Below are 23,946 nucleotides of genomic sequence, written 5' to 3'. Positions count from 1 at the left end.
TTTGCTCTGAGGTCCAGTTCTGATGCTTATGTGCCCTTCCTAGGACACTTTGAGGTGGGTCTGCCCCTGCAGATCAAAAAACCCCAGATCTGTCTACACATCACCGTTTTGCCCTTGACAAATGGACAGTTAAAACTTAAACCTAAACCTCAAGTTCTCTCATTTAAAAGTTTCACAAACGAAATATAAATGAAAGACTAGACATAGAGAAATCATCTCACACCCACAGATTTAATTTGTGGCCTTAACCAAGGGTTAGGGTTAATCAAATGTAGCATATAACAATCCTAAACATCCCTTTCAAGCCTTTTTTAAATATGACAAAAACATTTTGGGCCATTTATGAGTGAGTTAAACTTTAGCCTCCAAGTTTTTGATTCAGGAGACAGGAATCTCTGTAAAGTTTGAAGAATGACAAACTTTTTAAAGGCAACCTTGACTTTTCTGATGATTTACATTCTCGGAAGCTCACAGTACATACTCTAGTCCAGGTGCATTTATAAACAATATTTCATGGAATGATGAAAGAAGCTGCTATCCTTGGATATTTTTTTTCTTTTCATTGGCATTTTATATGAAGTACCATACAGAGACCATACAAGGCACAGCATCTAAATGTCCTCTGAGAGCAGACACAGATACAAAAATCTACTTCACAGGCAGAAACCCTCAAATCTCCCCCTTCTTTAAGGACATATAAAGGATGATTGCTAATAATTTATTGGTTAGGAACGTCAGCAGTCAGCTGAGCTCAGTCTGCCTGGTTTGTGGAAGCAGAAGGGCCACCAGTCCTCCAGTAAACAGCAAAGAAGAGACCAGCAGGATTGGCACGGCACAGTTAGTGTCCACAAACTTTCCAAAGACTATGTTGCCTGTGATTGCTGCCACTCGGCCCACGCCTGTGAAGAATCCAAGAGCAGAGGACCTGAAGTAAAGATAGAAGGAAATCTGTGTGAGAATCTATGCTTTATTAACCTACGTCAACCTGAGCTTAACCTCACATTTTTACAAAACTTTGAAGATTTCTGTTGATTTGTTAAACTTGACTAGAACAGCCTATTTTGGGATTAAAGTGAAATAAAGGGAAAAAAAGTAAGTAAATAAAATAACACAGGTACAAACTAAGTCATACCAGTTTAATCCTATTAGCAGCAGAAATCTTAAAAATGCAGCTGAAAACATGTAAATGAATTTCCTCCAAGAGGTGAAAGTAACAAGAAAAACCATGTAACCCTGAATCCTCATCAAGAGATGCACTTGGCAGGTCTATTGACAGCTAAAAAATACAGAAAAATAAATAAATGCCTGATGGAGTTTTCTCTTAAAGTCAGTTATGTTATGACTGGAGTCAGTTTGTGAGAAGTGCATGGTAGTGTGGGTTGGACCTGGTGTGTGTGTGTGTGTGTGGGTGTGGGTGTGTCTGCCCTGTGTCTGTGTTCTATTCCCTATGTAAATAGGTGTGTTCCATACCCGGTAGCCGATTGGTGGATGAGTTCCAGCCTGGCCTGTGATAAGCTGACAACCAGAACCACCTGAGGTAAGAGGAGGCCAGGCGGCGGACGTGGGAAAGCAGCTGGCATTTGCTCATCTTCCCCCTCTCCCAACCGGATACGCTAGCTTGCATAGTGTTGCACTTAAAACTCGTGAGCAGTAGGGGTGGACTGCTATTTTTGCTTTATGGTGTTTTTCTCTTGTTTTTGTTAGGTAGGGAGGTAAATCCTCTGTCTTTTGTTTTGTAGTTAGGAATCTTCTATTTGTTGTTTTGTCCTTGGTTCACCCTGAAGCTTAGTGCTCACCTTTAGTTTATTCTTTTGTATAGGTCCTGTGTCGAGAGCACCTTGTAAATAAAAATCCCATCCATAGCTACAAACAGTAGTTTTTTCTGTGGCTACTTGGGACTTGGGGAAGATGGGACCTTATCATGTTGTACTCTAGGCACCCCTAGACTGGGGCATAACAGTTATTTTTACATCCTTGCTTGCGAGCTTCTTCTCGTGGGTCTGAATCTGCACATTCAAGCTGCCTTTACGGACCTTTCTACCTTTTACATAATGCTTTAGGATGAGGTACCGTAGCTGTGTTGGGAAGAGCTCGGTTCCTAACACGTCCAGAGAGTTCCAGGCGATTACAGACACAGCACTGAAGACACAGGACAGGAACAGGCTCTGGGATTTAGTTTGGACCAGATAGATGAAGAAGACGCTCAGACTGGAAACCAACAGGCTTAAGCCTTAAGACACAGTAAGGATCAGACATTAAGTAGCATTCATTCAGTGACAGGACACTATTCTCTTCTCTACAATGATGTGATGGTGATCACTGTGACCTATTGAATAGCAGCTAAGGGTTAAAAGAAGTCTGCTTCGACATTTGTATTATGGAAGACAGAAATAAATTGCATTGAGCCACAGTGGAGTGGATGTTAAACTAAATTTCAGGCAGATGCTTTAAAACAAAGCTGGAAAGAGTATGAAATAAATAATTTTCATAAACAGACTCACACAATAGAGCCTTTCCTCCCATCCTGTCCATGCTCAGGATGGTGAAGATGTTGCCTGGCAGGTTGGATGCAGCAATGGCAAAGCCTTCCACATACACTGCCAGGAGATGAACAGATACAGGAAGTGAGGAAGAAATCAACTTCTGTTGGAAATCTGGTCACAATCTCTCTTTCCTTTGTTATAGTGCAGAATTATGACACCAAATGACTAGAACAGGACAACCTAGAAAACATAATGCCTTGGGCTCAGGCCATTGTTGGAATAACAAGCCAACGAACCTACTTATAATACCCTGAAATCTGCATTAAGTATCAAGAATTTACTTGAGAATGACTGATTTTATACTCCTTCATTCATTATCAGAACCTTTAATCAGCATATTCTGAATTCTTGCCTGTATACTAGGTCAAGCAGTAGGTTCAACTAACCATGATTTGCAATCCAAAAACTGCCTCTATTTCCCTGTAACTAGGATCAAATCACATGGCTCTTTCTAACACTTTGGAAGGTATAAGGAAATGGCCAATTCATGAAATGAAGTATAATCAAGGCAGGTCCTAACATGTATTTTGGCACAACATTTAGTGGTTGATACATATGATCTGAATATGTCTGGGGAGATCTACTTGATGTCTCTCTCCTGTCTTTGCAGTTCCTGACACACCCAACTGCCTGGTTATCACCTACATTCCCTGCACCTGGTTCGCTCCACCCATCTTCCCACATCTGTCTCTTATACTTATACCAGTCCACGTTTACCTGCTCTCTGCCAGATTGTCTTGTGTGTTTTCCTGCGTAGGAGTCCAACATTCTTCACCTACATGCCTGTCTGATCCCTGAACCCTGCCTGTCTACCTGGTTTTAGAGATTCTGCCTAGCCCCTTGGATTATTCTGCCTGGTTTCCTGCCTGTCTCTCTGGTTGAAGCTTCTGCCTATCCCTCATGATTCTGTCCGCCTTATCTGCCTGGTTTCTGACCCCTGTCTGTTTTGAGACTGGTTAAAGCCTGTCAAGACTTACAACTGTCTCTGTGTTCATGCTTTTGGGTTCCTCTGTTCTGAGTCCTGATAACATCCCATTCTTATAAACAAACTCCCTTTTTTGTCTGGTTTATTTTCCATGACTGAGCTCTACATTCACGTTCTGGGTTCTCTGATGGTTCCTGAAACACACCTTTGGTCTTGACCGGGTAGCAGCTTTCGTTGTGAAGTGCAGATGGGCGGGAAATGTTGGCACAGGGCGACCCGCTGTCCTCGACTCTTGCAAACAGTTCTGGGAACCACATCCACAGGCCGTAGTAACTACAGACACACGGAAAGCAGTGAGTCAGCAGCCCAAGAAATAACACCTGACTCACTGGTGCTAGACATTTCAGTAACAATACCCAACAGACAGCACCAAGTTTAGCTGTAAATGAGTCTAAAGAGAATCAACCCACAAGTGATGCTTATACTTTGTGCTGCATTATTGACAGTGCAGAGGGCCTGACTACAGAACTCTCGCATAACAGTTATTTAATGTGCCTACAAAATAAAAGCCAGAGGATTGCTTTATTTTGAGCCATAGTGAGTTTCACTTGGAAATGTTCAGACAGGAAGTTTCAAAGGCTCCTGCTGTAAGAACAGCTGACTGAAGCCTAAAGAACATTTTTATAATAAAAAAGCAAACTCTTGTTGCCATTTAATTGGAATTGTGTTCTGGGTCAGCAACTAGCTGAGAAGGAATTATGGGCCGACCTCTGGTGTAATGCATCACACACAAATCTTTTTGGCATTACAAGATGTCTGGCTGTTGATGATAAAATACATCCAACTGTGATATCTTGATGCCGTTCAAAGCAGCCTGCGGTAGATTTAGAATGTGTTAAAGCACACAAGATAAAACTTCACTGTTCACCGCAGACAGATAGGATTTCTCACCTGAAGGAGATGCAGTAGAAGATGATGAGGAGAGCGAAACTCCTGGATTTGAGTGGACCATTAAACATCTGTTTAACGGGGGCCAAACCCTGCAAATGATGAAGACAGGATCGAAATGACACTGAGTAATAAGCAGTACTAATTATTAAATCTGAAAGAATAAATAGTATGTCATTGTTAAAAAGGTAAAAACCTATTTTTTGGTTTTAAAATAAAGCACTTGAAGCTCCAAGGAGCCCAGTGTCACCAGATTTGTGGTAAAAGCCTTATTGTGGTTCCTGCTTCTTTAACTAATCTAATCTGGTCTTATTATCAAACTCTAGTTAAACACATTTTTATTTCTGTGGGTATTGTGTTCACAGTGTGCATCTTCATTTATTCATATGGGATAATCAAATGATCACAAAGATGTGAAACAGTGGTTGTGGGAGCTGGACTATTCATTTTTCATAATCTGGTTTTGCAAGCTAAACAGGTTCTACTGCAGCCTCAAACCTGAAGTCAGTTAATTTTACAGCACCAAGGAAACTAAACTCTCGCAAGAAGAGGGTGAGGAGAAAGAATTGATTGTTAATGGGTTAATGAAAAAAATTTATCCCACGGGGGCCTGCAGTATGTTAGTGTGGTCCTGCTGCTCCAATTAAAAACATAAGGCAATTTATTGGTCAGAGTTAAAAATACCAGTTAAATCAAGGAGGGAATAAATGTTCTCTCTGGATGTCCAGGATTGAATTTATCTGTATGACTATGTGAGTTTACCGTTTTAAAAACATGGATAAAATGCTCTCTTTGCCAAGTCCTGGTCTCCTCCAGTTCACCTTTGTGCTTCGAGCTCGTACGCAAACCAAATTCCTGCAAAAGAAGTTTTATATCAGAGCTAAATCCCAGTCATTAAACTTACAGCAGTTCAAACCACTTCAGGAGCAGTAAAAGGAAGGGTTTATAGAAGTTGCTGATTTCACCTTTTACAGTTTTTTGTAAATTAAATTTTTCAACTTTTGTCATGATTGTGCTTTAGCAGATCAAGGGTTTTTTTTTTTCATAATGACGACAATATATTAAAATGTACAGAGGGCAGTTCTGATTTAATACCAGAAAGGTTTTCCCTTTTCCCCTTATGTTCCATTCAAACATCAGTCTGAAGACTCGGAGCGCCTCTCTCTCCTGGCCAGCCTGCAGGGACAGCGGAAAATCTCAAGAGACAGATCAGGATAGGAAGCATCCTGCTGACACAAGCACTGGTTTGGAAGTTGAATACCTCCATGAGGAACTTGGGGCTCTCGGGCATGACCAGCTTGAAGAGTAGTGCTGAGGTGAGACTGGGAATGGAGCAGAGCACCACGAACAGTCTCCAGCTCTGGAAGTCTAGCCCTCCCAGAAAAAAATGTGCCCAAGTTCTGGGAATCACCAGCCAGGCCAGCCCTGAAGATAAAAACACACACAGTCACTCCTGATGTAACACAGGCTGCTGTAGAATCTCCATTTCAGAATTCTGTTTGTTTTCTTTTATTCTGATGGTGGCTGACAAGGAAATAAAAGCCTTCATGCCCAAGGTGTACAGTCTAAATTTTATTTATTTTTTGTTTTTAGGTCAAGGACTCACTGCCTAAAATTGGTATCAGCCCAGGGATTTTTACCACCAGGCTTTCATCATTTCTTTTTATACCTGTGGGATGTGACAACTCAACTCAACTCAAGCTCAAACACGACCTGCTTTACCGTATATTTTCCTCAAAATGGGACCATATTTTAAAAAAATTATTTAATCTTGTATTGGAAAAGTATGACCGTTTTCTCATAGACATCATTGCAATCTAACAAATTTTTACAACCAGTGGAGTTCCCCCTGATGGCCAGTAGATAGAATGGAGGTTTAGGGTTCTTCAGAAAGGCTTCAAACCCTAGACGCTCTCTTCTTATTTCCTGTCTATACTTCTTCACAAGCAAATATAAATATGACATTACTATTGACTTGTCAAATATTGACATTGTGAAAATTTTGTTTACGCAGTGTCACAGTTTTTATGATTTTCTGTGTCTTCCCACCTGCAGCCAGGATGTTTCCTGCCATCCAGAAGGTGGCCAGAGCACTGATCATGGTGCCTCTCCTCAGTCGAGGCATAAACTCTGAGAAGTACGAGAAAATAACAGGGATCGACCCACCAACCCTACAGAGACAGATATGATTCAACATTTTTAATTTTTGTTCTGGAATTTTTATTCAAATTATAATAATAAATTCAAATTCAAATTATAATTATATGGGGTAGTTGCTGCAAACATTGTAAAATACTAATAAAAGAGTAATTTTAAACCACTTCTATGATCCTCAGAAAGACTTCAACCAGTTAGTTGCTGTCTGTAAATAAAAAAATAATGGAAATAAACAAAGCAAATCAAGTGCTTACCCAATACCGCTGATGAACCGCAGCAGCAAGAAGAGCCAGAAGCTGGGAGCCATGCTGGCCAGACCTCCAAACACCCCGTTCACTGTCAGAGACAGAACCAAGACTCTGCAACGGCCCTTTTGATCGGCCAAGTATCCCCACATGTAGCCACCCACCATCATTCCTAGAGGACAGGATTTAACAATATGACTGAACATAATAATAGCATACTAGGTGATGCTCTATTTGTGACTGCTCATTTCTCCTTAAATGACATAAATTATTCTTTTTCAATTATTCTTTTCCTGATGCCTGAGATGTTGAGATGACGCCCAAAAACACATCATGTGTAATGTGACTGAGTTCAGAGCTGCTGGATTCGATTGTTTAATTTTACTCAAACTAATCAGATTCTCATTCCACTGATGTTTTCAAAATTTACTTATTGTAGTGACAATTTTAAACTCACCAGATTCCCAATAATAGCTATTAAATAATCACTGTAAAGTTAATTAGAGTGTGGCCAAGGGCTCGGGAGCTATAGTTGGTTGTCTGTTAATATGAAGGTTGATGATTTCATATCTGGCTCTACCAGTACACATGTCAAGATAGTGAAACCTAAACTTCCTTGATGTGTCATATATATATATATATATATATATATATATACATATATAAAAATGCTGTCCGATTGTGAACTGATTTGTGATGTGAGTCTTAAGTGGTGACAAAGCCTACCCTAATTCAAGATAAGATTGTTATATTACATTCTTGCAAAAATGTTCTATGTTGTGTAAAACTGAAAAATAATAATTGGGAGTAAAAAGCTTAACAACTGAAACATTATTTTCCTTTTCTTTGTTAATTTACAAGTAGATTCTATAGATAATGTTCAGATCATGAAACATTACAACTTATTAATGTTTAATTTTTATCTTCGTGTGTCCCAATGTCCTTCCACCTACTATGCAACATTTTCAGCCAGCTTTGTTTACATTGACCTAACTGAAAAAGGACTGTGAAGGAGCAACAAAAAAAAAAAGTCATTGTCCACTGGTGACATGGTGTTGCTCAGTTTTTTTTTGTTTTGTTTTGTTTTGTTTTTTTCTGAACCAGCTCAGGTATGACAGTTGGTTTACTGAATGACTGTTATTCACCAAGGAAAATGCTGGCAGTTAGGAGGCCCATGTCTGAGGAGGTCAGCAGCAGATCGCAACGCGCTGTTGGCAGGAGAAAAGACACACATAGAATCTCCACAGCATCACTAGCATTGGCCCAACCACAAACCACCAACAGCAGCCAATGAAACAAACCAAAACCTGAGGGAAAAACAGAACAAAGAGCAAACAAAAAGGAGGGAAGTTGGAAAGAAATCCTCATAGACCTACTTTGCATAAAGTCAACAGTAATGTCTGGCTGCCTTGTAGATGATAGCGATGATCAAAATCACACGGTAAAATATCAAGTAATATTTCTAAAACTGAACAAATATCTCAGAGTGCATAATGCTTCCAGTTTTTATCATAAATATGCTGTATTATCATAGTTCACCATAGTTCATATTTGTTTCACATCTTGCTTGAGTTTCCTTGTCTTGTTCATACCACTGGGCAGTGACTGACCTGCTTCCTCCACTGCCTCCTCATATGTTAATCTCCTATGTGCAATGGCTTCAAGATTACTGTACGATGTGCCCCTGTCAAAAATGATTTCACCTGTGGATCAGAAATGACACACATTACACACAACAGGTCAAGAAAATGGAAGCTCATCGGACACATGATGTAACAGACCTTACAGTGGCATTGGATCCTGCACAAATTGAGATGAAATGGAACGGTACATGAAAAACTGAGAGAGGGTTTTGCGTAAATGCTCAGATGGGGAACATACTGAGTTTCCTGATACCAGAAATCAAACAGTTCCAGCCGGAGCTGAAATGATGGAATGAGGCAGCAGTTTTTTGGGATTTTTTGTTTGGTTGGTTGTTTGTTTGTTTTACCTTCGTCCGAGTCCATTTCGTCAGTTTGCAGGTGAAGCAGCGGCCGTCGACCATCCCCATCTCCGGGCCGCAGGTAATGGGACATCTCGGTCAGTGTGAGCGGGAGAACAGGGAGCCGACCGGTTCGGTTACAGCGTGCACCGCCACATCTGCTCCTGCTACGGGGGCCGGCTAGCTAACACCGAGCAGAGCTAACCTGACACGGAGGAGGAGGAGACCAGGAAGTGAGGAGAGACCAGGAAGTGAGGAGACAGCGGCGGGCCCACAGCTTCCAGTCGGCCGCCTGTTCCTGTTTTTAGTCAGCCTGTCTTGAGGTAAACTACAACTTCAGACTGCGCGCGCGTGTGTGTCTGTCTGTGTCTGTCTGTCTGTCTCTCTCTGTCAGTGTGTGCATGAGAGCGGTTGACATTACATTCTCTTGCATATATGCCCGTGTTTTTTTTTTTTTTGTTTGTTTGTTTGTTTGTTTTTTTGTTTTAAAGATTGAAGATGGCGACCAGCTCGGAGCGCAGTCCTCCTCCGTTCCCCGACTCCGAGGACCAATATGTGCTGGACTCCGAGGAGGTCGGCGGCAGAGACTGTGATGAGGAAGACGGTGAAGACCTCTTCATGAGTGCGGTACGTCGGTGGTGGTCCGTCTGGGGGCAAAGTGGCCTCAGGTCGGGCTAACTCCCAGAAAAACTTCCGAGCCATTTAGCTAACGTCAGCGGAGAAAGTGAGCCACCAATGAACCACTTCCACCAAGTTTGGTTTTTGGTGACGGGAGGTTTCCACCAACAACGTGCTGCTTTTACCGTTTATAAACTCCAAAGTATTCCATGGGGACACGCAGCTGTCATGTCGCTTAGTGCTGCACCGAAAATGTGTCAAAGCTGTCAAAAGCTCAGCGGCTGTTTTAATGCAGAAAGTCTCCCGTGTTTTTCCCGAGAAGAGTTTTGATCAGATCCATTGGATCCATTGGATACGCATTAGCTGGAACGATCAACAACAACAAAAATGTGATTATGTTTCAGTCATTTGAGCTGCAGCGATTAGTCAATTTTTAAATGAACAATTATTTTACTACAAGCGAGTCTTTCATTCCACTCAGATATGATGATTCAAAACTTTTCTTTGTCGCATGAAAGTGAACTATTGAAAATAATGAACCATGTCACTGTGGGAAAGGATAGCTGGTTAATTTTTCGCTTTTGTGTTCAGCTAATCGATTGGATGCTCAGTAATGAAGATAAATGTTGTTAGTTGCAGTCCTTGGTTCTCTCCAAGAAAAAATCCCGACACTGTCAAATAGCCTCAGGCCCAATAATCATTGTGAACGAGACATTTTTGGGTTTGCTTGAACATAACACTAAATTTGAAGATGTGCACTGAGCTGTGCAAAATTGTGATAAGTAGAACAGATGGACTAACAGGCCTTCAGGGCATTTACTAGTTTAATGTGAGGCTCATTTTGGTTTGACATCACTATAATTAGTTGGTCAGTGGTTGAGAATGTTGGTTGAAGAAAAATAGTCCAGGGCGAAAACGTTTTCTTAAAGAAATTGCTTACTTACTACTGCATCCCTCTTAATAGCATTCCAATTAATGTCTGCAGGATACCTTTGACCTTTCTAAAACCTAACTTAGAACTCTTCCGCATGTATGAGACTTTGTGGTTTGGCAGCCTTCAGGAAATAAGGTGTATAGTTTTTCTGTGAAAGCTGTTATCTTTAGGTTGTGATTGTATTTTGTGTTTATCAGTGGGTTCAAATTCAGTCTTTTTGAGTGAGCACTCAAAGCTGGCACAGGCGGAGTCCTGTCATGTGAGGCAGCTGTGGTCACGTGGTCTGAACCCGGATGTTTTCCTGCAGTCAAGGTTCAGAGGACAGATTGGAAAGTTGCTGTCTTAGATTTTTTTTTTTTTTGAGAGTTGGACAGACTGCTGTAGGAAAACTATGGCCAGGAGTTGTGAATGTTACATTTAACAGAGCCTGTAGCTGAAGTAATGTTTGGAAACGGACCAGACAGTGGCTGCTAGTGTTATACTGAATTCTCTTGATCATTTCATTCAACTGCTTGTTTTTTTCCCTGCAAATGCACTGTTTCCAGAAACAATTTGCTTAGCATTGCACAACATCATAATTGGCAAGTGCTCCCAAACCCTGAGCTGGCATGTTTGAAGTTGGGCCTGGTATTAGACTTGTTTGAGCATTCATCTGATAAATTTGATAATTCTGACAATTTTTCATGCAGTTATTACTTTCCTAAATTACAAGTTCCCAACGTTTAATTTTAATTAAATTTAATTTTTTAATTTAAATGAACATGTTATTATCAGTTGCACACCGGGTTACCTGGAAAATGGTTTATTCGTATTTTTTTGAGCTTTACAATTTGTTATGTGGATATGTTATCTGGCCTGAATCAGGTTGAACACTGTCATTTAAATGTGAGTAAAAACAAAAAAAATTGACATCAGGTTCTATTTTTCTGGTGGTATCTATTCTCACTCACTCTAGTCGTACTACACAACTTACTTATTAAGCCTTTTTAATTCAACTAATTCCATGAAAATCTGCTACTAGTCAGAAAGCCATTGAATGGGAGATTGAGATTGCATTAGTGATAGAAATTTGTGGAAGTGGGGATGTTTTTTGAAGTATTGTGTTAAAAATACATGTGTTTAGGATCATCAAACCATGACATTGGATACGCAACTTGGAACTGTTTGAAAATGTTGAATGGACAGTCTAATATAGTTGACCTTTATGGTGTGAGGACATGTTGTTTCAACTTTGGAAGATTATATCTTTCTGATGTGAGTATAGTCGTTTTAGATAGGCTTTGGATGATAAGTAACTTTTAATAATGATAAAAAAAGTCATTTTGGTTGGTTGATGAAGCCTTTGGTCAACTATAAGTTCTAAAATGTGATGTTTTGCTGCTTATGATTAAAAATGCAATATATTATTTCTTTGTCAGGTGTTTCTGCTTGACATATTATTATCCCAATGATTATCTTGATTCATCAAAAAATAATGGACTTTAGCTGCAGTGCTGTTATATAATCCAAAATCCTGTGCCCTTTTCCCTGTATTTGTCCAGATTGAGCCTCCACTGACCGACACCACACTGCCAACTGCCAGTCAAACCAGCGATGATCTATTGAAGCCTCCCTCTGACATCATGAACAATCCCTTGAATGAACCTGCCAGCGGCCAAACACAAAACAAACCAGCGAGTGCAGCCGTCAGTGAACACTCTGATGATTTTATCGACCTTACAAACAATGTCGTAGCTACATTAAAAGACGCAACTGAAATCTCTTTAGATGAACCTTCAGATGATTTTGTTGACTTACTGGGAAGTGAAACTGAGCCACCACGAGAGGAAGTGGTGTTGGCGGATGTGAGTGTTGAAGCAGTGATGGGTAAAAGTGAAGTGGCAGGCAGTGACACAGATTCACCTGGAGATGGGAAACAGGAAGCAAAAGAAAGTTCCCCTGTCCCAATTATCGACCTCAGTGAATCATCGTCCAGCAACACGCAACAGCCACCTGGAACTGACAAAGTTTTTGACCCTCTGGCTGACCTCCTCAATGATTCTCCACTTATCACTGATGCCAAAAATCCCAGAAGCACTACAACTGACCCGTTCATTGACGAGGGAAGCGACCTGTTCTCAGAGCCGTGGCAGACTAAATCTGCCAAGCAGCCACAGAAAAGCTTGTTTGGTGAACCTGATGAGGATCTGTTTGGAGAGCCGCTGCACACCATCTCAAAGAAAACTCTTAATAAAGAGCAGAAGAACAAACCTGTCACAACAAAAGCTGCTGCAGATGATACTATCAACATAACGGGGCCTCTCCAAGAGAGTAAACCTGTAGAACCTGCTGATCTCTTCAGTGAAGAAGCTGTTGCCTCAGCACCCAGCATCAGCAACACCAGCAAAGCCAGCGCTGTCAACGCCAAGACCAATGGAGTCCTCTCTGAGGAGGACACTGATATCTTTGCAGGTGGGTCAGATTTATTTATTTTATTTATTTTTTTTAATTCTTTGGTTCCATTGGTAGGGTTTATTCTCTGAAATAAGGATTAGTGCCAAAGGGAGTGTTCACATAGATCATGTGAATCCAGTTACATTAAGAGCCACAGATTAGTTACAGATTAAGTTAGTCATTCAGTTGTCTGGCTCATGAACATGTAAAAGTCCCTGCTCCCTTTGTACGTAGGCCACATTGTTTCTAGTTGTTTTGTGACTCTTTGTAGTCTATCTTTGCTACATTTTATGGCTATTTTTTGCCACCTATTTGATATTTAGCACCTATTTGTGATTGCTTTGCTCCTATTTGTGGTTACTTTTTGTCTGTGATTGGTTTGAATCTATTTTTGTCATTTTGCATCTATGTTGTCTGTCTTTTTTGGTATTTTGAGTTTAATCCTCTCACTATTTTGTGTATGTCTGTGGTTATCTGATATTGTTTAGTTATTTCTCTCTCTGGCTATTTTGTGTTTCTATGCTTCATATAATGGAAGGATTACTTCTTCCTTTCATAGTTGTTTATGTCCATTTGTTGTCTGTTTCTGTTTTGTATCCCATTGCGGGTGTTGTGTATGGATTTGTGCTCTTTGTGTCACAGTTTGTATATCTGTTCCTCTTTGTAATTAATTTGTAGATCTCAATTTCCCCCAGTGATCCTGTTCAGTAATCGATCCAATGTTGAATTCAAAACCACAAGGGTGCAACAATTATTTATGCTGTACTTGGGTGAAAATGTGGTTTCAGTTTTATGATTTGTTCAGGAAGAGAAGATTCTACATTCTAATAAAGTCTTGAGCAGTGTACATTCATGGGAAATATTAAATCAAAAATAGAGGAAAGAAAAAGTGTCCAAATTCTACTACTTTTTTTGTCTTGAGGGAATCGTTAGTTTGTTATTATAATAGACAAAACTGTTCTGATTCTTTATCCCAGTACTTTTGTTGGTATATATTTGCTTGAATTAAATCCACCACTTAGCTGTATTCATTTGCATTGTTTCATTACAGCCTGGATTTCAGATAAATGTTTATGTAATGGACCCAACAAGAGCAAAAACGTTGTTCTACAGAGGTCTTGTTTTTGAGGGGATGATATATGTTATTTATACTTTGAATTATGTCATTTCGCCTTCAAAGTGGCAGACATCTTGTGTAAACCAACTATGCAACCTCCCAAAAAAAATCAGTTAAATTCCCAGGTTGTAAGGCAGCCAAACAGGAAAAGCACTGAGGGGGTGAATACTTAGGGAAGGTATTTTGGTGGATGAGTTAGGGTAGAATGCTCACAGAAAATGTCAGCTCTTTAGGAAGAGAGATTTAAGCAAAGGTCTGTGGTTGGACTGAAACCAATTATGTTGCTAATTATTTTGTGGTCGCAGTGGTGCAATTTTTCTCCTTCATAGTCACACAGAACAGAGACGACTTACAATAGAAATACTGTCACATTGATTATGCTGGGGTGAAACTGTTTTCTCCCCCTCATGACAAAAACAATCAGTTCAAAAGATGGGCCAAACAATGAGCCACATTAAACTGGACTGATGTTTACCCAGAAGAATGAAAAGAAGGAAAACTGCAAGAATTCAATCCCTGTAGGCAGAAACCTAAATAATAGGTTTCTTTGTCAGGCCAAGGAAAGATCATCACATTCAGGTATAAAACAAGATTAACCACTTTTGTTAGGTGAGAAAGCTAGGTGAGAAAGAATGGCAGTGTTAAAAAATTTAAATTGAAATTTGCCTGCCTGTGCTTTCTTTGATCTATGGTGAAATGAAAACAACAGCTCACATTCAGAAGCAATAAAAAGGGGTCAATTTTGACTAAAGTATAAGATAACTTCTCCCCCACTGACAGTATGTAAATGTAAATACATGCTATCAATAAAGACTTAACAGGGCCCAGGCAGTTCAGGGTGTCAAATAAAAAGTTTCCTTTCAAAATCTGATTTTTTTTTTTTTTATTTATTTATTTATTTATTTTTTGTTTAACAGAAGCAACAGTGGAACTGTCTCTTGACAGTCCACGCACTGAGAGAAAGAAGGAGGTGATAGACAAACCATCAGCGACTGCCCTCTCCTTATCAGCTGCTGCCAGCCTGACCATGCCACAGGCTGCTGCTCTTGAGGAGGTAGAGCGATATCTAATCCAAGAGTGAAGTGTCCAAGTGTAGCAAAATATTGATTAAAAACTGTTCCAGCTAAAGAAGCCATCACTGTGCAACATTTTATTTATCTGTCTCATCTCCATCAAGGAACTGCCAGTTGCTACTGCAAATATTTTCATTTCCTCTTAAAATATATATATATATATTATTTATTTATTTATTTTTTCCAGCTGGAAGAAGTCGAAGAAGAGGAGCAGGAAGACAAATTTGACATTTATGTCTCTGTCAAAGACCCGGAAAAAATAGGTGAGGCCTTCCTTTTTATCCTGTTTTATTGAATTCATTCAAGTGAAGGTTTGGGCTGGTTTACATAGTAAAAATCAAGCAAGCAAAGGAATTCTGAGCCCGAGTTTTGACCTCAAGTGTGAAAAAGAAATCAAGACAATGATACCAGTGATAAAGGCTTACAAATTGAATGTGTGTCATATTCTGGAAGGATTTCTATTTATTTGTACCTTTTTTATTTTTCCTCAGGGGATGGAATGAATGCTTACATGGCCTACAAAGTCTCCACACAGGTAAAATCACTACTCACACCTTTTTACTTGATCTTGATATGAAGTTGTTCATCTGTAGACCAGATTAAGTAAATATTGTCCCTTCTCATCCTGGTCTTGGTATGGTCAGAGTGAAAGGAGTCAAAGCATTAGTCATTGCATCATAGGTGAAACACACGTTCAGACAAGCTGTGTGTCAAACACTGCCACATTGTACTCACCACAAATGACCATCGTAACTTGTCCATGATTGTCACCTTTCAAAATACCTCCCAACATGAAAAGAAACATTTAATTGTCTGTGTGAGCCCCCCTGTGTCACTCAACATAGAAATCAACATTGACAGTGTATCCAGCCTCCACTGTTTGGTCCCTTCCCTTTTACTGTGGTGCAAAGATGGCGATTATTAAGGACAGAAGCATCCATTACTTTTTGGCCCATGTTGAGAGCATCATCTGGGTACTTGTAGCTCAGTGCATTTGGCTGTACGAAGTATCAGTGTTCCATGACATCACCTATCACTATCATAGCTACTTTTTTAAAGCTTCCTGTTTGTAGTTTGGTCATCCCCGTCAATTTTTTTTTTTTTTTTTTTTTTTTTACTGAACATTTACTAAGATAATAAATCAAGTGAGAAATGAGGCCATTTTTCCACATGCTCCAATACAAACTGACCACTTCATATAACTAGTTGAACCGTCCACTGATGGTCAGATAGATTGCAGGTTTAAGGCTCTACAGCATAACACATGTCCACTTGGAAAGACAGTCAAATGGTGGATATTAACCAATATGCACGTGGAAGTGCACAACTGGACACACAGCAATAGACTCAGAATTTTAGATTAGTAATTCAGATTTGAACATTTGAGAGACATCAAGTGAATGATATGAGGATTTAAAGTGAGAGAAACATCTCTTTCAGACAACTCTGGCCATGTTCCGCAACAAGACATTCACAGTGAGGCGACGCTTCAGCGACTTCCTCGGCCTCTATGAAAAGCTTTCTGAAAAACATGGACCAAATGGATTCATTGTGCCTCCACCACCAGAGAAGAGCATCCTGGGTAAATATGGCCTTCCCTCTTGTTTTTTCTGTCAGAGTAAATCCGATTTCCATCAGCTGTGATCTTTGTTGTGCAGGTATGACAAAGGTGAAGGTAGGAAAGGACGATTCCTCAGCTGCAGACTTTGTTGAGAGAAGAAGAGGTGCTTTGGAGAGGTAGGAGAAAAAACACAATCAAAGTTTTTGATGTTGGCTCTGTCATACACACAGGAGAGTGACTTTCCTTCTCATTCCACAGGTATCTCCAGAGGGTGGTAAATCACCCATCACTTCTCCAAGATCCAGATGTCAGAGAGTTCCTAGAGAGAGAGGAAGTAAGTAATTGAGTGTAAGGAGCCTTATAGCTTTGTGGTTTAACTTTTACTTATTTAGTGCTGTGCTGTGTGACACAGTAACAACCTGGCAACAAAAGCACAAAAGAAGCTGCTGAGGAAATTATCTTTAGGGTAAATATATATTATGAATACAGTATTGATTGATATGTATGTGTGTGTGTGTGTGTGTGTGTGTGTGTGTGTGTGTGTGTGTGTGTGTGTGTGTGTGTGTGTGTGTGTTTTTTTTTTCTCCCCTCAGTTGCCCAGAGCAGTAAGCACCCAGGCTCTGAGTGGTGCCGGCTTCCTGAAAATGATTAACAAAGCAACAGATGCTGTCAGTAAAATGACCATTAAGATGAATGAGTCAGATGTGGTAAGTACACACACACACACACACACACAACTGCTGCTCTCAACGCTCTCTATTCATTAAGAACACCGAATCAGTTTTTGTTTACATAGCACCAGCTCACAGAAGTTATCCCAAGGCACTTTCAAAATATAGTAGGTCCATAATGTTTATACAAAATTTACTACTATTACTATTTTCATAAGGAGCAATCACTTGGCAACAGCAGTGAATAACAAAACTTCCTTTTAAGAGGCTGAAACCCCAAGCAGAAGCAGACTCAGGGTGGACATCCATCTGCCTTGGCCAGTTAGATTAAGAAAGAGAGAGAGACAGTGAGCGGTAGAGAGAGGGTGAAAAACAGATAGGGTCACATGCAGTGATAGTAATAACAGCATCAACAATAGGGTCAATGGTAACTAAATGGGGGGTGGAAGAAGAGAAAAAAGAGGGGCACGCAGTCATGGTGCGCATGTGCGTGAGTAAAAAGAAACAAGAAAGAGTTAGAGAGATACAGTAATTTCAGGAAGTGGACAGTGATTTCATCAGCAGCACAGCTGATACTGAATACACTGGGTTTGACATATATATTGAGAGTGAGGCGGACCCACCCATGGTAGTCCAGTCCACATTAGAAATTGACTTATTGAAATAAGAGTAGAAATTCGAACATGCAGGGGACATGCCTAACTTTCATTTTACTAACCAAGCTGTATGTATTGCCGCAGTGGTTTGAGGAGAAGCTGCAGGAAGTGGAGTCTGCTGACCAGCACTTCAGGAAGCTCCACACTCTTGTTGAATCCCTGGTCATCCATAGGAAAGGTTAGCTGTCTGCAATGAGAAACAAGACATCTGTTGATAAGATTAGAAGCAGATGCTTCTTTTTTTTGGGGGGGGGGGGGGGGCAAGTAGTTGTCTGATTTTGATGGCATCTTTGGTGTGTGCAATTAGGAAATGACTTATATTCCCTGCTATTTTCATCATCTTTTAATGATTTCACATTTCTGCTGCCACCTCTTTAGAGCTGTCATTGAACACAGCGAGCTTTGCCAAGAGTGCAGCCATGTTGGGCAGCGCAGAGGATAACACTGCTCTGTCGCGGGCTCTTTCCCAGCTGGCAGAAGTGGAGGACAAGATGGAGCAGCTACACCAGGACCAGGCTGCCAACGACACCTTCAGCTTTGCCGAACTCATCGCAGATTTCATCCGTCTGCTTGGGGCCGTGAGGGTACTGAGAAATTATGGAATTTAATTCATCATTAAAGCTATTCATGCATAGTATTGTGTCAGCTGTTCATATTATTTGTAAAAAGTCACAATCTAAGTGACTCACATGCATTCATTTCAGTTGGAAAAAATTTACATTGTGGTTAAACTCAGCTCAGGAAAGAGCTGCTGGAGGATCTCAGCTTGCATCCTCGCTCATAAAAAGTAAGAAATTTACTGAAGGATCAAACCTGGCCTTAAATGCATTTAAAATAAATCCTGAAATAAACTGGCAACACCAATCATTCATCTGCTGTGAAGGGTCTGTCAGTCAAAATATTTAAAAATGCTGCTCTGCAATGTCAATAACTGGTTTGAGGACATGGGAGTTGTCATCACCATCTTAAGCTTGGATTTCTTCAGTATTAGCAGCATTACCAGCATTGCCATTGTGCTCTTTGGTGCACACGACATCTTGTAGTGTAAGGGAACTGAGCTGTGCTTGGCATTTTGGTCATCAGCCCTTAAATCCTTTAATCCTTTTAAGTAAGAATGACACAGCTTTAGGCGTATAATACAAATGTGGTTGATTTAAGCTTCTGACCAGCAACACTTGCATGTACAGAGGGCATAGGATGTCATTTAACAGTCGACCAAAAGACATGTATTTTTCTGTGTTTTAGATTTTCTAGAAACATTTGGCATAATGTAAAGACACATCACAAAAATGTTTAGCACAGAAGAAGAAACAAGCAGGATTTTAACTGACTGCAAACAAAGGCTTGACCTTTATTGTGAAAGATGTTCTATTTAGGAGTTTGTTTAAAATTGTGACCACGATGCTACTCTCTGTTTGTGTGTGTGGGTTCAAACCTGCAGGGGTCATTTGATCAGCGTATGAAGGCGTGGCAGCGTTGGCAGGACGCTCAGGCCATGCTGCAGAAGAAGAGAGAGACCGAGGCTAAACTGCTGTGGGCCAACAAACCAGACAAGCTGCAGCTGGCCAAGGAGGAAATCGCTGAGGTACAATACCGCCCAACATCAACACAACACAAAATGATGTCTGGACGTGCTGGAGTTTGATGTGGTCTCTTTTTCCTGCCTAAGGGACAATGTTTTAGTAATTAAGGATCTTCACCTGTTCTGTAATCACAGCCATACTCAACAGGGTGGTACAGTGAGATTTTCACACTGCATTGTCTTACAAAAACACGCCGCTTTTGCCAAATATTGAAGATCCTTGCAAATGTTTTAAACACAATTTGGCTTCTATACAGGTACTTGAATCTTGTCCTCTCTTCTCCTAAACAGTGGGAGGCCAAAGTGACACAGTATGAGAGAGACTTTGAAAGGGTTTCTGCCACCGTGCGCAAGGAGGTCATTCGCTTTGAGGTACCAGTGTTGATCCTTTCTGTTTTCTGGCTGACTCTTCCTGGCTTAACGTTTTTGCCATAACTGATAGATGTTTCACATTTTTTATTACAGAAAGAAAAGGCCAAACATTTCAAAAGACAGATAGTAAAGTACCTGGAGTCTCTGCTCCAATCTCAGCAGCAGGTGAGTGTTTTTCCAGCGAGGCATAAAGCCTAAATAAATGTGTAGTCGAACATTAATCCTGTCCAAACAGCCAATAGAAATAGGTCCGGTGCTGTTTTCCCAGCCAACTGTAAAATCATGTTCTATTTCTATCATAATTTTCTGTTTAGTGTAAAAATATCTATTCCTAGCACTTCACCAAAGATGCTGTGCTTTTTGGTCAAGTGCTATGAATAAACATTTTTACAAAACTGCAGTTAAAATCCAATAAATGTTCAATTTTTGACGATTAGCTAAAAAAATATAACAAACTAACTTATGACTGTACCTTTCACTGTTCACTTTCTTTTTTTTTTCTCCAGCTGATAAAGTATTGGGAGGCTTTCTTACCAGAGGCAAAAGCAATCGCCTAGCCCCAGCCTTTTGGAAGATGCAACAGGCTGCCTATTTCTTATACACTTTACCTCTTTTGCCTTCCAACCAAGGAAAATTAGTGCATTGTAAAGGGAGATACAATCAGAAAGTTTTTTTTAATCACCTTTAATGTAATAGCTCTGTATTCTATTGTATTAATAATTGTATATTTTCCATTTAATCTTTCACAAATATTTTCTTATTAGAGATTTTGCTGATACAAAGATAAGGACACAAAAAGAAAGAAAAGTGTAGATGAATTGTTCATGAATCTTCATGAATTGATGAATTGTTTTCCACAAGAGAAGGGAAATGAGGTGAGTGGGTTGTTCTCCCTCGTGTTATAAGGATCTCCTTCACATCAGGAGCGGTTCATTGTTTACAGTGTAAACATTGTTTACAAACATTGTTTACACTGTAAACAATGAACCAATGCTCTCTCATCATTTATTTCAGGGGACCCAGATGAAGAAAGTGGCCAAGAGTCTCACACCTTCTTTCTTTTTTAAGACTTAAAGGGATAAAAGAACAGTTAAAAATAGCATTATCAGCACTTCCACTTGGTGGATAAAGTCCTTCAATACCAGCCATTTTTTTTCCTTTTCCTTGAGATTTAAAATACTATTGATGCTGAGGGGAGTGGGTGCATGGTGAAGAGAAGCATTAGATCAGCAAATTCTAGCTGTGGTTAAGGGTTACTTTGGGCTGTAGGCGAAGTTCATGGGCGTAATGTTTTAAATTAGAATTCAATCATTGTGCAAACTTCACTATTGTCTGTGTCTTTTATAGTCTGAACGGTGTTTCGTCTCCTGACACAATTAACTTACAGTTACAGTTACAGTAATTGTGGTTTGTGAGAAAGTTGTGTGCAGTTTTGTTCAGGGCAGAAGCTTGTCATTCCCACAGCAGCCTTCATGATATAAGTGTCAGTGGTGAGGTTAAGGTGTGCGGGAGTTCTCATTTTAGTCCATTCACTAAAAAAAGACATTTCCTCTTCTTTCTCTAAATTCTGTAAGCTTTACATTTATATTTGCTACCTTTTTGTCAGTCTTTGTCAGTCACCCCTGAGTCTTTCTGTCAAAGCTTCATCATCATTGTGTGGTCAACCTGTAAGTGTCAGTGTCAGTTAAGGCTTTAACAAGCAATGGTGACTAACTTCAAGAAGAATCCATTTAATACCGACGTGTTCATGTGGAGCAGAGCAGTGTATTGTAATGAAATGAATGGACACTATTCCCCAAAAGGTCGAATGCTGCTTTGAAATATGTTTGGTAATCATGTCTTTGAATGAAATTATGAATTTTGTTTAATTATACTGTCAATTGTTTCTATTTTGTAAGAGATCAAAGAGATCAGAGCCTGAGGTGACATCAGCATCAGTTCTAGACCCAAAGATATTTTAAAGTACCCTGTAGAGTTTTACCCTTGACATGTTATGTTGGTCTGTTTTTGTCCATAACACACATGGGTGACAAGGCACACAGTCCTGATGGTTCAATTACCTCCCCTAATCGACAGCTGCCAAAGAACGACTGTGCGAAGGCCAAGACAGATCACAACAGTTAACCTTCCTTTTAAAAGGTTCTGTAAAAGTTTAATATGGGAGTACATGCATTTAAATATTTGTAACAGCTCTGAAAATGTTTTTTTGCAAAAAAAAAAAAAAAATTAAATAAAATCCACAGGGTACCTTTAATGTTAAGAGAACACTCAAATATACACATTTGAGAAAGTGACACCATTACACGTTTGATTCTTTTTTCACTTTTATGACAGTAATTAAGTAATTCTCATCTGTTCCTAATTTCAGCTCCGTATCCAGGACTGATGTTGTGAAAGTAAGTTTTAGGTGAAATACAAAATGTGCTTATGTCACGGTGAACCTAATGCACCTCTGGCACCTCAGTCTGCAGTGACCTGGCTTTATGTGGCGGGGTGGCCATCTTATGATCAGCTTTAATTTCACATGCAGACAGCAGAAGCTGTGCTGCAACGACGCTACACTTCATGTCATTAAGGAATAGCTACATTTGCAGACATTTCTTAGCACTTTTGTTTTGGTTTCGGACCGTTACCACATCCATGCTTCACCTGTTGTTACATTAGATAGCGCTTTCTTTTCCCAGCTCTTAGTGTGTCGTCACACTATGCCACTGTGCAGAACAATGTCAGCAACGTGCACTGTCGTAGAGATTTCTTTTCAAACAAATCAATATAAATTGCACTGTTTACACTTGGAGATTAAATTAATAACTTTAGGCTTCTGTGTCTTTATTATTTTTCCACTTCAACTTTAAATGATCCTAGAGTTGTTGGGGCCAAAAGATGAAACAATCTTATTAGGGATGAAATGTCAAATGTTAAGCAACTCAACCGCAGTCCAGAGTAACAGACCTGTCTAATATTTGCTGAAAACAAGTACATCAATGTTTTCTCAATTTCATCAATTGTCCACAAGAGGGCACGGAGCTGTCCATTATTCAGCTAGAAAGAGACTTTGAGTACATATCTTTGTTGAATTCTACCAAAAGAATAAAATATTTTTCTGCTGTGTATTTACTTAAATAAATTGCACAGTAGCTCGAAGAATCCAGCATGCCGGGCTGTTATTCAGTGGTTTTAATCGGCTGACTCAGTTTGACCTGCAGCAACAAAACTTTTCCTCCCATACTTAAGTTGCAGATAAGGGGATCCTTCATGTCAGTCGTGTTACAAATCATCCCACACCCGCATTCGTCAGAGTGGGGACCATCACACACAAAATATACTGAAAAACACTCAGGCTCCAATTCACATTCTGTACAATGTGATATTTTGCACTGGATGGATGATTTCAGGAGAGAGGCAAAAGACAAAACTCTTTAAGTGAGCTTAATTGTTTTCATGCACCTGCGTGGAATCTTGCAGGACTGAAAGTAAAAGAAAAGCATGATTTCAGAGGGAATGCTGAACATCATAGTGATGGATGGCACACTAAAGGATGCGTGAACTTCAGGCAGCACCAGTGTCCAGTCAGCTCAAACTGCAGTTCACCTGGGAAAAGATTGGAGTGTTGATTATCGGTCACCAGGATGGATTGATAATTTTCTCGTGCCTCTCTCTTTGCTGTATTTAATGGAAGAGGCGAAAGTGAACTGATCCCATCCATGTCTACCCATGAAGAGCACCAACGAGATGAGACACTACATTTACATTTGTCACTTTCAACACAAAGCTTTAAACCTTTCAATCACACTCACTGACACTGCCCTTAAATCTGATTGGCTTGGCTGTAACCAAAATCCAGCTACCAGCAGCTAAACAACCACGATCTTACATGCTCATTATTGACAGGTTTATCTGTGCAGCTACAGTCAGAGCCCAGCCAGCTGCTTCCAGAGAAAGCCATTTCACAAAATCACTAATAATTCCTTTAAATAGGAAATGACACCTTCTTCAATTTTACATTTGAAAAGTTCATCTTCCTTCAGCACATTCAGGAGCGTTCCCACTAAAACTTCCTCTGTATTGGCAGTTGTATTATCAGCTGATATTATCTAACTGTAAATAACTATGCCCTTTAATAAGCATGG

At 40.0% G+C, this 23,946-nt stretch overlaps 2 protein-coding genes and 1 long non-coding RNA gene across 5 annotated transcripts; 2 read left to right on the top strand and 1 right to left on the bottom strand.

The window, feature by feature from the left end:
• Positions 1-212: 212 nt before the first annotated feature.
• Positions 213-9,056, bottom strand: sv2 (synaptic vesicle glycoprotein 2). 2 transcript variants are annotated; one of them, XM_029523438.1, is made up of 13 exons: positions 8,809-9,056; positions 8,429-8,521; positions 7,964-8,026; positions 6,828-6,990; positions 6,466-6,587; positions 5,678-5,841; positions 5,512-5,592; positions 5,179-5,271; positions 4,420-4,508; positions 3,674-3,801; positions 2,502-2,597; positions 2,071-2,230; positions 213-925 (listed from the first exon to the last, which is right to left on the bottom strand). In XM_029523438.1, exons 1-13 carry the CDS (start codon positions 8,891-8,893, stop codon positions 742-744), a joined length of 1,521 nt encoding a protein of 506 aa, XP_029379298.1. In that variant the 5' UTR covers positions 8,894-9,056; the 3' UTR covers positions 213-741. The 2 variants fall into 2 exon arrangements, with proteins under 2 accessions (XP_029379298.1, XP_029379297.1); XM_029523437.1 differs by having other exon boundaries at positions 7,964-8,125; positions 8,809-9,052.
• LOC115056748 (uncharacterized) lies at positions 1,568-5,893 on the top strand. The gene is made up of 3 exons (XR_003841816.1): positions 1,568-2,241; positions 3,154-3,821; positions 5,557-5,893. It is a non-coding gene; the product is annotated as an uncharacterized LOC115056748 (long non-coding RNA).
• Positions 9,034-22,107, top strand: snx1a (sorting nexin 1a). Of its 2 annotated transcripts, XM_029523435.1 has the most exons (16): positions 9,034-9,122; positions 9,291-9,426; positions 11,893-12,802; positions 14,819-14,955; positions 15,162-15,237; positions 15,466-15,509; positions 16,415-16,556; positions 16,633-16,711; positions 16,794-16,869; positions 17,129-17,242; positions 17,947-18,040; positions 18,241-18,446; positions 19,304-19,447; positions 19,736-19,816; positions 19,910-19,981; positions 20,323-22,107. In XM_029523435.1, exons 2-16 carry the CDS (start codon positions 9,298-9,300, stop codon positions 20,371-20,373), a joined length of 2,355 nt encoding a protein of 784 aa, XP_029379295.1. In that variant the 5' UTR covers positions 9,034-9,122; positions 9,291-9,297; the 3' UTR covers positions 20,374-22,107. The 2 variants fall into 2 exon arrangements, with proteins under 2 accessions (XP_029379295.1, XP_029379296.1); XM_029523436.1 differs by having other exon boundaries at positions 9,072-9,426.
• The last annotated feature ends 1,839 nt before the right edge of the window (positions 22,108-23,946 follow it).

The sequence above is a fragment of the Echeneis naucrates genome, chromosome 16 (genome assembly GCF_900963305.1).
Source record: "Echeneis naucrates chromosome 16, fEcheNa1.1, whole genome shotgun sequence".
NCBI classification, from domain to species: domain Eukaryota; kingdom Metazoa; phylum Chordata; class Actinopteri; order Carangiformes; family Echeneidae; genus Echeneis; species Echeneis naucrates.
Note: the sequence above shows the minus strand (reverse complement) of the source record. Positions and strands in the feature narration are given on the sequence as shown.

Coding starts and splice junctions, on each gene's coding strand:
- sv2 (XM_029523437.1), bottom strand. CDS start 8,893: ATGTCCCATTACCTGCGGCCCGGAGATGGGGATGGTCGACGGCCGCTG. Junction 6,991..7,963: donor AACTGCCAGCATTTTCCTTG/GTGAATAACAGT, acceptor CCTGTCCTCTAG/GAATGATGGTGGGTGGCTAC. Junction 3,802..4,419: donor TTCTACTGCATCTCCTTCAG/GTGAGAAATCCT, acceptor GTGTGTCTGTAG/TTACTACGGCCTGTGGATGT.
- snx1a (XM_029523435.1), top strand. CDS start 9,298: ATGGCGACCAGCTCGGAGCGCAGTCCTCCTCCGTTCCCCGACTCCGAG. Junction 16,557..16,632: donor ACCAGAGAAGAGCATCCTGG/GTAAATATGGCC, acceptor TTTGTTGTGCAG/GTATGACAAAGGTGAAGGTA. Junction 16,870..17,128: donor AGTTCCTAGAGAGAGAGGAA/GTAAGTAATTGA, acceptor TTCTCCCCTCAG/TTGCCCAGAGCAGTAAGCAC.